The sequence below is a fragment of the Capricornis sumatraensis genome, chromosome 2 (genome assembly GCF_032405125.1).
Source record: "Capricornis sumatraensis isolate serow.1 chromosome 2, serow.2, whole genome shotgun sequence".
NCBI classification, from domain to species: Eukaryota; Metazoa; Chordata; class Mammalia; order Artiodactyla; family Bovidae; genus Capricornis; species Capricornis sumatraensis.
The window spans coordinates 131,965,684-131,979,027 of NC_091070.1; the positions used below are offsets into that span (position 1 = coordinate 131,965,684).

Here is a 13,344-nt window from a genome sequence, read left to right on the forward strand (position 1 = left end):
GTATTATAGCCCATCTTTAGCAAATTTATAGAACTCTTTGCTGTGGGCCATTTTATGGCCCAATCCTTGTTTTACTTTATTGAGAATTTTAAAATTTGCTTCTAATTTAGATTATTGATTTGTTGTTTTGTTGTGTAGTTGCTAAGTTGTATCTGATTTTTGTGACCTCATGGACTGTAGCCCGCCAGTCTCCTCTGTCCCTGAGATTTTCCAGGGAAGAATACTGGGCTGGGTTGCCATTTCCTTCTCCAGGGGATCTTCCTGACCCAGGGATTGAATCCATATACTGCACTACAAGTGGATTCTTTACCACTGAGCCACCAGGGAATCCCTAAGTTGTTGATACTATACATGTATTTTTTAACTGCTTCAAATCATTTTGGGATTAATATAGATTGTTAAAATTTTTTATTATTTTAGAATGTGTACCAAACTTTGCTAAGTGAACAAATACTTGCTTTTTCTTTTTTCTTCATGATAATTTCTTGCAAAATAGCTAAAAACTTTAAATAGCAAGACAACTTATTAAATAACTTAAAAAATCTTTGATCATGTATATATAATGTGCTTTTAAAATACCTTTTCTGATTGCAAAATATATACCTATTCATAGAAAGTTGGAAAATAAAGAGATGTATAGAAAGAAAGTAAAAAAAAAATCACCTTTTTCTACCATGAAGAGACAACTGCTATTAGTGTTTTCATCCAGACTCTCTTCTATATATGCATATATGGAAACAGAACTTGAGCATCATAATATATGAAATTTACCATATGTGAATTTCCCACAGAATTTCTTCAAAACATGAATTTTGACAGTTGTACTATATCTTATTGTAGAGGTAACATATATAATTTACCTACTGCTCCCCTCTCCAGATCACAGATTATATAGTTCACTGTTAACACTTACTCTAGAAGGATATCTTTAGATACAAATATTTTTTCACATATATGATTATTTTCTTAGGGTTGATTTGTAGCACTAGGATTACTGAATCGAAAGGTGTGAACAGTTTTTTTCTTCCCTTTGAATTTTTTCTTCTTTTGATGTTGAAAAATTTCAAAAATAAAAGTAGAGTGGTAAAATGGAATTCCATTTGCCCATCCTCTAACTAGGTGTGACTATTTTTAAGCCTCTTTTAAAACTAATTAATTAATTAGTTTTTGGTTACGCTGAGTCTTCATAGCTGCGTCCAGGCTAATTGTGGCAAGTGGGGGCCACTCTTCCTTGCCGTGCACAGGCTGTTCATTGCTGTCGCTTCTCTTGTGGAGCATAGGCTCTAGGCATGCAGGCTTCAGTAGTTGTGGCGCTAAGACTCTTGATACTATATAATTGATTTCTGGAAAGAGAAATGTATATACCAATTTATAACAGGAATATGTGTGAATCGATATCCCACTTCACTCTTGATGACATAGATTTGCCAATTTTATAGGTGAAAAGTAAAGATCAGTTATTTTAATTTATTAGCCAGGTTGTTATCTGCTATTAATTCCTGAGGGTTTTAGGATGTTTTCTTATAGCTTCTTTGTAGTTTTACTTCTCATATTTAATTCTAATTCACTGAGAATTTAAGTATACTTAATGAGGTATATGTTTCAGTCAAATTGTTTTATCCATTCAGATTCAATTTTGAAGCACTGTTTGTTGAATAATCTAGCCCTTTCCCTTTTGGTTTTAGATGTTTTATTATTGTACTCTAAGTAGTTTGTGTAGGTTGTCTCTTTTGTTTTATTGATTACAATAAGCTTTTGAAATATCCTTAAATAAAATTTGTAGTAATAAATTTTGAATTTTAAGTAGTGTCTATTGTAGCTGATTGATGCTCTCTCACGTTCAATTTACATATTTTCTTGTGTTTTGGTAAAGATACACTTGGGTGACTGGTAAAGAGCCACTTACTTACTATGACATGAATTTGTCAGCTCAGGACCATCAGACCTTTTTCACCTGTGACACAGACTTTTTACGTCCTTCAGATACAGGTATGTGTCATATCTGTTTTTGGGGTAAATAGTAGTCATTAAAATTATTTTCAAAGTTTTTTAGAGTAATTTATTATACAGAGTTATTTGGTTTGGAGTTGTTTGTATCATTGATAAGAAACCCAGAATAAGTTGAAACTAATTATGATTGTAAACTAGGTTATTATTATACTCTTTTGTCTTATACAGAATTTAAATTATTTTATACAAATTTAGTTGCTTCTTTTACAACTTAAAAAACCTTTCAGATCAAATCCAACAATTGCTTATGCAGAGAATAGTGTACCCAGTTTTGGTTGGGGAAATTAACACCTGAAATCCTACACTAAAAAAAAAAAAAAGAGTAAGGCAGAGTTAAACATTGGGGCACAGCATGCAGAGAAAAATTGGGTATATTTTATTCCAGTCATAATTCAGAGAAACATTGTAAAGTTGTGCAATATCATAGAAGTGTCTGAGTTTAGTTCTCTCTAATCTTTTCTGTAGAAGTGAGTATGGAGACTCTTAAATATTTGGCTTAAAGTTGTTATTTTGTTGCTGAATCATGTCCAACTGATTGACAGGGATCTTTATCACAACTATTTTGCCCTCTTCCACCTTATCTATGCTTCTACTTTTATCATTCAAAATTAAAAGTCTTATTTTTTGGGAAGCCTTCTCTGATCTTCTCTGCAGTTCAACAGGACTTGGTCCAAACCTCAGTAAAATAATTTTAGTTAGTTTATTCAATTGTAAACACTTATCTGTTAATATTATGATGTTGCTTTAATGTTTGTCCTCCCTAATAATGTGTGAAACTTTGGAAATAAGAGACTATACTTGTCATCTTTGAATCCTTATCATCTAACACACTGCCTGGTGTACTGTAAATATTAATATTTGTTCTTTGATGGAAATATAAGTAATTGAATAGCTTTGATGTTGCAGATGTCTTAAGCAGTTTCATTAATAATAGCCAACAATTGTATAATACTTATTATATATGAAGCACTGTTCTAAGCAATTTATATAAAGATACTAATTTAATCTTCCCAGTCACTTTATGTTGTTCAGTTGCTAAGTCATGTCCGACTGTTTGTGACCCCATAAACTGCACCACGCCAGGCTTCCCCGTCCTTTACTATCTTCTGGAGTTTGTTCAAACTACATCCATTGAGTCAGTGATGCTGTCCAACCATTTTATTCTTTGTTGCCCCCTTCTCTTCTTGCCATGAATCTTTCCCAGCTTCAGGGTCTTTTCCAGTGAGTTGGCACTTTCACACTCCAGAGTGTCTGGCTCTAGGTGAGTGACCACACCATCGTGGTTATCTGGGTCATTAAGATCTTGCCACTTCTTTGTCTCTTCTGCCTTTTATTGTACTTATCTTTGCATGAAATGTTCCCTTGCTATCTCTAATTTTCATGAAAAGATCTTTAGTCTTTCCCATCCTATCATTTTCCTCTATTTCTTTGCATTGTTCACTTAAGGCTTTCTCATCTCTCCTTGCTATTCTCTGGAACTCTGCATTCAGTTGGATATATCTTTCCTTTTCTCTTTTCCACTTTTCCACTTCCTTTTCTCTTTTCCTTTCTCTTTCCACTTCTCTTCTTTTGCATTTCTTTTTCTTGGGGTTGGTTTTGGTCTCTATGTTCTGTACAGTGTTATGAGCCTCTGTCCGTAGTTCTTCAGGTACTCTTGTCTACCAGATCTAATCCCTTGACTCTGTCACTTTCACTGGGGCTTCCCCTGTGGCTCAGAGGTAAAGAATCCATTTGCAGTGCAGTACACACAGGAGACCTGGGTTTGACACCAGGGTTGGGAAGATCCAGGTGGAGAAGGAAATGGCAATCCAGTCCAGTATTCTTACCTGGAAGATCCTATGGACAGAGGAGCCTGGAAGACTACAGTCTATGAGGTAGCAAAGAGTCAGACACAACTGAGCACTGTCTAATCATAACCTGAATGGTCTAATGGTTTCCCTATTTTCTTCAATTTAAGCCTGAATTTTTCAGTAAGGAGCTGATGATCTGAGCCACAGTTAGCTGCTGCCAGTGCCCCATCCCCTCAGTAGGCCACTTCTGACCTATGCCTCTGCAGGAGAGTCTCAAACACTGACAGGCACGTCTGGCTCAGCCTTGTGAGGTCAGTGCTCCTTTCCCCTGGGTTCTGGTGCACACAAGATTTTGTTTGTGCCCTCCAAGAGTCTCTGTTTCCCCCAGTCCTGAACAGTTTTGTGTAATTTTTTTGTTAAAAATGTAAGTTTCTTTTGACCACATAGTTCTAAATGGAATCTTGTACTTTATATTTTTGTCAAATTCGTAGAGCTCCATATTTGGCTCTTTCAGCTTTGAAAAAGGTCCTCCATATAACTTATTTGGCTGGGTGAGTTCTCATTGTCATTCCTGTCAACCAAATCAGACATATTTTCTGACAGAGAAGTCTGACTTCATTTTTTAAATTCAAATAGACATGTTAGCATTCATCCCTATGACAACCATCTCTCTTCTGAATTCAGATTCTAAGATGAAAAGATAGGTAAGTCTTGGAGCCTTGCCTTGAGCTTATCACTTGGCCAAAACAAGATTCCGCTGCCTTTATTATCCCTTACTAATGCTTTCTTTGCCTTACTATGAGAGAACCTTCCCTTAGGGACAGGGCATGCTTGATAGTAAGAGGAGAAAGGGTGCTGATAAATGGAACTGGTAAAAATTATTACTCCCTCCCCACTCTACAATATACTTGAATTCAGAACTTCTAGCAGCCAGAGTACGCGGTTTCTGCATTGGCAGGTGGGTTCTTTACCAGCTGAGCCATGAGGGTAGCCCCTTGTATTTCTAATACTGAGCTTCCCTGTTAAATAAGTGAATGGCACAAATCTCTATTATAGGTTTCTTGATTAAAAACAGTTGCTCTGAAACCCAAACTAGTTCCTGAGGCACCTGTACATTTTTACACTCTAGGGCAATGCACCTTGGAAAGATTCAGGATGGGTGAAAAGTAAGCTTTTTTTAATGAAGTAGGGATAGGTAATATATCTTTAAAGGAGGAGGGTGAGGCAAGGAGCCTGTGTTGGGTAGGAAAGAGAAACCAGCGTAACACATAGACTAATCAGAGGAACATTCTTCAATTAGATCAGACACAGGAAAGAGTCATATAAAGTTGAAGCTTTAGAGGTTGATTCTCTTAAAATTATGTGTCCCATTTTGGTCATTGCAAAGTTTTATGTAGTACTTCTAGAGGTATGAAAAATCCCCATTAAAGACTGAACTAGACTTTATCCGTGAATGGTAATCCAGAAATGGACTACTGGTTCCATATTGATCTTTACAGATACTTATATAAATATAATGATTTATGTCTAAAGTTTTATATTAAAAAAGGAAAAATGTGTCTGTATGTGTGATGTGAGAAATTTTTCTTGACTATTGTCAGTTCAGTTCAGTCACTCATTCGTGTCCGACTCTTTGCGACCCCATGAATCGCAGCACGCCAGGCCTCCCTGTCCATCACCAACTCCCAGAGTTCACTCAAACTCATGTCCATCGAGTTGGTGATGCCGGCCAGCCATCTCATCCTCTGTCATCCCCTTCTTCTCCTGCCCCCAATCCCTCCCAGCATCAGGGTCCTTTCCAATGAGTCAACTCTTCACATGAGGTGGCCAAAGTATCGGAGTTTCAGCTTCAACATCACTCCTTCCAATGAAAACCCAGGGCTGATCTCCTTTAGGATGGACTGGTTAGGCCTCCTTTGCAGTCCAAGGGACTCTAAGAGTCTTCTCCAACACCACAGTTCAAATGCATCAATTCTTCGGCGCTCAGCCTTCTTCACAGTCCGACTCTCACATCCATACATGACCACTGGACTAGACGGACTGTTGTCATTAGTAATTACTAACTTAGTAGATTTTTGTTCTTACTCTATTGATTTATTTAGGTAGTGAACAGACATAATCAAGAGGCTATTTAACGTTAAACTCCAGATTTACAATTTTAAGTTGGAAAATATGGACTCATGTTTCCACTTGGCAGTAATCAGTTAGACCTGAACTGTGATTCTTTCTTTTAGACAATGCGTGTGCTTTTAGTTCTGCAAGGTCTCAAGGCATTTCTGTTTCTGACTCTGGTCTTAGATTGAATGGTAGTCCCTTCTGCTTGTTAGCGTATTAGAATAGTATTTAACTTGAAAAATAGATAAATTTGATTAAATTGTTAATGGCTAGTGTTATTTCTTAAGCATATCACAAATTCTTAACACAGTTCAGAACTTTTGAAGACTATAATAAATTAGCAGTTAAGTACTAAATCAACTTGAATACTAAATGATTTCTAAACCTTATTTTAGAGGGAAGTAAATATTTTCCTTCCTCTTCTTTATTTCCTGTTTCCTCTTTAGCTTAGAATTGCATTGGTTGTGAGGGATAATAAGGTTGGATAGAGCATTTGAAAACATATGAATAACAAAAAATAAATGCTTAATGGTAGATTAGATGACTTTACTAGGAATAGAAGAAATACAAATGAAACTGAGATCGTTTTCACGTATTAAATTAGCAAAGATTGACACTACTCAGTGTTATTAAGGAAGTAGGGAAATAGTCACTCTCCTGCACTGCCTGAAAAAATGTGAATTAATACAATCTCATTGAGAGGAATTTGGGAATATATATCCAAAGTCTTTTAAAAGATGCATACGTTTTTAACCATTCCACTTCTAAAAATGAAATATTTGGCCAGGTATACAAAGATAGATGTTAAAAGATGGTTATCATAGTATTTTTATATTAGCAAAAAATTAATTATCCATCAGAAGAGAACTGGTTAAATAAACTACTATGTATACTTAATATGCTAGAGTACCAGGTAACCATTTAAATTGTTAATAAAAAATTCAGTGTCAAAATTGGACCTGAAAATATTATGTAACTTATGGAACAGAGCCTCATCATTAAAAATGGCAAGTTAAGTATTATATTTGATTTTTAGGTAATATTTTAATGTTTAAGCAAAATGCTATTCTTTACCTGGTTATTATCATATGGGTGCTGACTTGCATCAGTTTGTCAAGTTCAGGAAGCATTAGCTGTCAGCTAGCTAGTGACATATTTGATATGAGAAATGTATTTTTGTTACACAAGTAGAATATATTATCTCCTTTTCTAAGCCAAGACTAATATTTTGTTTCCAAAGGAAAACTCAAACGTTTTCCACATTATTCTTTCTGGACAGTTGTAGGTTTCCTTCCAAAAGCAACATTCATAGATTCTCTATTTTTCTTATCAAACTTGAAATAGACCAAATAGTTTCATGGATCTTCTTTATTTGTTTGTTTAATTTTAAAGAAACTTTGCTTAATGTGAAATTTTCAATTTGGTATAGTAAATGATAACAAAACTAATATTGTTATTCCAGAGAGATCCTAATTCAGGCTTTTCTTGACTCTTAGTAGAGACTCATATTTTCCATGAATGTACTATATCCTAAATTAATTCATTTCTCCCCCTTTAATATAAAATACAAATTCAAGCGTTCTTTGTGGACTGAATCTTTGATTAGATAAAAACTTTGGTTTTTAAGGTTTTTGTGTATTTTTAGCAGTTCCATAGAACCTTTCCAAAAGGATAAAAGAACAAGAATATTTCATTAATTATAATCTGATGTCAATTTTAATATACATTTAGATATATAAATGTTCATGTATAATAATGATATAGTTAACTTGATTGAGTACCGCCTATGTTATTATTCATATAAATCAGAGAAATTAATTTCTATTATGTGAAGCTCTCAAATTTAGTGTAAACTTAAGGTTAATGTGAGCCATCACCCCAGTTTGTTGTTTATGTTTAAGAACATGTTATTTAAATCTTTGTTTATTTTTCTAAATCATTCTTTGTATGTTTTGCATATGATAATTTATGTTTGCATCTCATCTACTTTTTGAAATGTTTTTCCTACAGTTATGCAGAAGGCATGGAGAGAAAGGAATCCTCCAGCTCGAATCAAAGCAGCCTATCAAGCTTTAGAATTAAACAATGAGTAAGTTTGAAATATAATATATGGAAAATAAGTTTGTTTTGAAGGAAACCCAGGCAAATGATTTTGTTTCCTTTTTTCTATCCTTAAGACATTTGGAGTCATTAATAGTCCCCTTTCCCTTTTTGCATACTAGGGACAAAATTTGCAGTGTTCATTCACATTTGTTTTTTGCTTCTGAAATTGTAAACTTATCTTCTATGCTTTTGAATAGAAATTATGTAGAAATATTTTTCAAAAAGGAGAATACTGATCTAGTTGATGATAATACTTGATAGTTAGAGTACTAAAATACTTATGCCACCCATTTTAATTTTGTTTTTCATTTATATCATTCACTGAAAGCATTCATTCAGTCCTAAGACCTGTAGTTGCTAGTAGGATTGGAGGATTGGGAAGGGAATACAAAATAAGAAAAACATGGCTCTAACATTATTATTTTTAATGTTAGCAGCATTTATTTTTTTAAAGTTCCTTTTATCAACTTTATATTTTAAAAAGTATAAGTGAACTTAATATTTAAATAAAACAGATCAATAAATATTGATCTAATATTAAATAAATGCCAAGAGTGAAAAATGGGCCCAGTTGGGATTATCAAGGAATGCCTCCTGAATAATGTGAATTTAGCATTGTCCCCATACTCTTCCTTTCTTCCATACTACAGATATATTAATCCTTATTAAGAAGACTTACCCAAGGTAGAACAGAAATGTCAGTGTAGGGAACTCAACAAGCAGTGAATCAAGTTTATTGAGACTCTGAAAACTAATCAAAAGTTTATTGCAACCTGGAGAATGCTTAATCAATTTTAAGAAATAACTGAATTTCTTTAAGAGATCCTTATTTATTTATTTATTTTTGATGTTTTTAACTTAAGTGGAGAGTGAAAAAGTTGGCTTAAACCTCAACATTCAGAAAATGAAGATCATGGCATCTGGTCCCATCACTTCATGGCAAATTGATGGAGAAACAGTAGAAACAGTGTCAGACTTTATTTTTTGGGGCTCCAAAATCACTGCAGATGGTGACTGCAGCCATGAAATTAAAAGACGCTTACTCCTTGAAAGAAAAGTTATGACCAACCTAGATAGCATATTCAAAGGCAGAGACATTACTTTGCCGACTAAGGTCCGTCTAGTCAAGGCTATGGTTTTTCCTGTGGTCATGTATGGATGTGAGAGTTGGACTGTGATGAAGGCTGAGCACCGAAGAATTGATGCTTTTGAACTGTGGTGTTGGAGAAGACTCTTGAGAGTCCCTTGGGCTGCAAGGAGATCCAACCAGTCCATTCTGAAGGAGATCAGCCCTGGGATTTCTTTGGAAGGAATGATGCTAAAGCTGAAACTCCAGTACTTTGGCCACCTCATGCGAAGAGTTGACTCACGGGAAAGGACTCTGATGCTGGGAAGGATTGGGGGCAGGAGGAGAAGGGGACGACCGAGGATGAGATGGCTGGATGGCCTCGCTGACTCGATGGACGTGAGTGTGAGTGAACTCCGGGAGTTGGTGATGGACAGGGAGGCCTGGTGTGCTGTGATTCATGGGATCGCAAAGAGTCGGACACGACTGAGTAACTGAACTGAACTGAACCCCATCGTCCACCCCCTAGCTCAGTGGTAGCCTTGAAGATAACAATCACCCTTCTGGGTATAATTCCGTCTATCAATGGAAGCAGACTGGATCATATTCTCAAAGAACTGTGGTCTAAAATGGTCTGATTGGCCTGATGAACCTATGAAGGACCAGCTCTGAGGGCTTGCCTTTTTTACTTTGGTTAATTTGAAACTCTCCCAGCACTGACACAGCTATACTAGGGGAGGCGGTGCAGTTAGTGGGGTGAGTGGGCTGGCATTTGTTGAAAATATTTAACGGCAAATGTATTAGGGCCTGCTGCCAGGAGCAAGGGGTAACAACAGGCAAACAATAGACAAACTAGAAAGCTTGGGAGGAAAGGCTGAGGAATGAGAAACTGAGAAATAAAGATTTTTAAAAGCTTCCATGTATTCCTAGGAATCTCAACAGCTACACACATGCCCAAGTTTGGGCACTTGCTCAGAAAAGACTTAAGTCCCTAAGCTCTCATGTCTGTCTAACTTTCAGGTTCTGCACAAACAGAAAGTGAAAGCTAAGGTAGAGTTGTAAACTGCCTGACTGAATGTTGAAGGCATGCCCCGTTTAACAGAACCCATCTGCAAAGACTTGTTTTTTGTTTTGTTTGTGATTTCAGGGGTTTAGGCAATCTCTATCAAGTCACTAACTAACCATTATGCTAAAAGAGCAGAGACTTCATTAGTCATTCATGATAGAGAATATAAACTACAAAATTAGTTCAGAAGTTATTAAACAAACAACTATAAACAGCAACAACAATCCCTGGGGAGGATAGGAAATCTGATTTCTAGAGTTGCTAGATTATGTTATTTTAAATTTCCAGTTTTCAACAAAAAAAATTATAAGACATACAAAGCAGCAAAATATGCCTTTCACAGAGACAAGGAAATAAATAGAAACTGCCTTTGAGGAAGCCCAGACTTTGGACTTTCTAGACAAAAACTTTAAATCAACTTTTTAAAATATGCTCAAGGAGGTAAAGGAAGCCATATACAAAGAATTAAAGGAAACCATGAGAATCTGTTTCAGATTAGAGAATATCAGTAAAGAGGTAGAAATAATAAAAGCTAAATAGAAATTCTAGAGTTGAAAGTTTAACTGCAATTTAAATTTTCCTATTGGGGTTCAGCAGCAGATCTAAACAGGCAGAAGAAGGAATTAGCAAACTTGATTTTGGTCAAAAATAAAAGAATGAAGCAAAGAGAACAGAGCCTAAGAAACCTGTGGGACACTGTTAAACATACTTACCTATGCATAATGGAGTCCCAGAAAGATAGAAAGAGGCAAAAAAGACTATTTGAAGAAATACTGGCTGAAAGGATCCCAAGTTTGATGAAAGGTATGAATCTACACATCAAAGAAGCTCAATGCACCCCACAGAAGACATACTCAAAGATATCCACAATGAGATACATTATAATCAAGCTTTCAAAAGCCAGAAATAAGGGCAGATACCTGAAAGCAGCAAGAAAGAAGCAACTCATCACGTATAAGTAATCCTAAAAACGATTAACAGCTAATTTCTCATCAGAAAGCATATAAGGCAGTGGGATAATATAAAGTTCAGGAAGAAAAAGCTTGTTAGCTCAGGATTCTGTGTCCAGCAACCCTGTCCTTCAAAAAAAAAAAAAAAAGAAGACAACGACATTCCCAGGTAAACAAAAACAGAGTTCAGTGCTAGTAGACCTGAACTCCTCCTACAGGAAACCTACAAGGAGGCCTTCAGGCTGAAATAAAATGATACTAGACAGTCTTGAGTCCACACAAAGTGGTAAAGAACACCAGAAGTGTAACTACAGAGGGAAATGAAGTCAATATTAATTTTTTTTTGGTTCGAAGTTCTTTTTATCTATATGATTTAAAAGACAGCTGTGTAAAACAGTCCTTGTAAATCTATGTTGATGGATGTACAGTTTATATAGTTGCAATTTGTGACCATAACAACATAAAGGGGGAGGAGCTATATAGGAGCAAAGTTTTGAAACTATTGAAACTAAATTATTATTAATTCATTCTTGGTTTTTGTAAGTTGTTAAATACAATTGTTAACTGTTAACCACTAAGAAATAAAAAATACGATAAAAAGAAATAAGGGAATCAAAATGGTATACTAGAAAATATCTAGCACAAAAGAAGGCAATGATGCAGGAAATGAGAACAATAACAACAAAAATGACAGGCTATATAGAAAACAAATAGGAAAATGGAGGAAACAATTTTTTCCTTATCACTAATTACTTAAAGGTAAATAGATTAAGTTCTTCAGTTAAGAGGCATTGATTAGCAGAATGGATAGGGAAAAAAAGTAGTCCAACTATATGCTATCTATAAGAGATTCATTCTTTAGATTCAAAGACACAAGTACAAAGTGAAAGTGTAGAAAAAAATATTCCATGCAGATAGTAACCAAAGAAAAATGGAGTGGTTAAACTAATACCAGACAAAATAGACTTTAAGACAAAAATTTTTACAAGATGAAGTTTGACATTATATAATGACAAAAGTTCAATTTATCAAGAAGATACTACAATTATAAACTTGTATACATCTAATAAGAGAGCCCCAAAGTGTATGAACCAAAAACTGACAGAATTGAGGGAGAAATAAAGAGTTCAACAACAATAGTTGAAGACATCAATACCTCATTTTCAATAATGGATAGAATAACTAGAAAAAGATACACAAAGAAGACTTGAAAAAACAATACTCTAAACCAACTGTATCTAACAGATATCTACCCAACATTTCCATATACCCAAAGTGTACATGGAACATTCTCCAGGATATATTGTAGTTAGGACATAAATAATTCTCAATAAACTTAAAATGATTGAAATCATATAAACTATCTACCCTCACTACCATGAAATGAAACTAGAAGTCAGTAACAGAAGAAAGTTCAGAAATTTACCATATTGGAATCTGTGGAAATTAAACAACAAACTCTATAGACAAATAATGTCAAAGGAGAAATCACAAGATAAATTAGAAAAATGCTTTGGGATGAGTGAAAATGAAAACATAACATATCAAAAATCGTGAAATACAACAAAAGCAGTACATGCTCAGAGAAAAATTTATAGCTGTAAATACCTACATTAATAAAGAAAAAAGATCGTAAATCAAGGACTTAGCAAGGAGTTAGAAAATGAAGAGCCAACTAAACTCGAGGCAGAAGGGAGGGAGTGATAGAGATTCAGTTCATTTCAGTTGCTCAGTCATGTCCGACTCTGCGACCCCATGGACTGCAGCATACCAGGCTTCCCTGTCCGTCACCAGCTCCTGGAGCTTGCTCAAACTGATGTCCATCAAGTCACTGATGCCATTCAACAATCTCATCCTCTGTCGTCCCCTTTTCCTCCTGCCTTCAATCTTTCCCAGCATCAAGGTCTTTTGCAAGGAGTCAGTTCTTTGCATCAGGTGGCCAAAGTATTGGAGTTTCAGCTTCAGCATCAGTTCTTTCAGTGAATATTCAGGATTGATTTCCTTTAAGATTGACTGTTTGGATCTTGCAGTCCAAGGGACTCTCAAGAGTCTTCTCCAACACCACAGTTCAAAAGCATCAATTCTTCAGCACTCAGCTTTCATTATAGTCCAACTCTCACATCCATACATGACTACTGGAAAAACCATTGCTTTGATTAGATGGACCTTTGTTGGTAAAGTAATGTCTCTGCTTTTTAATATGCTGTCTAGGTTGATCATAGCTTTTCTTCCAAGGAGCAAGCG

General features: G+C 35.3%; 1 protein-coding gene across 4 annotated transcripts in view; it reads left to right on the forward strand.

The window, feature by feature from the left end:
* Positions 1-13,344, forward strand: part of ST7L (suppression of tumorigenicity 7 like) — a 65,728-nt gene that overhangs the window by 12,913 nt on the left and 39,471 nt on the right. For all 4 annotated transcript variants that reach the window (XM_068963594.1, XM_068963593.1, XM_068963596.1 and 1 more), the window contains exons 5-6: positions 1,874-1,989; positions 7,926-8,004. In XM_068963594.1, coding sequence (XP_068819695.1) covers positions 1,874-1,989; positions 7,926-8,004 — 195 coding nt within the window. The remainder of the gene's footprint in view (positions 1-1,873; positions 1,990-7,925; positions 8,005-13,344) is intronic.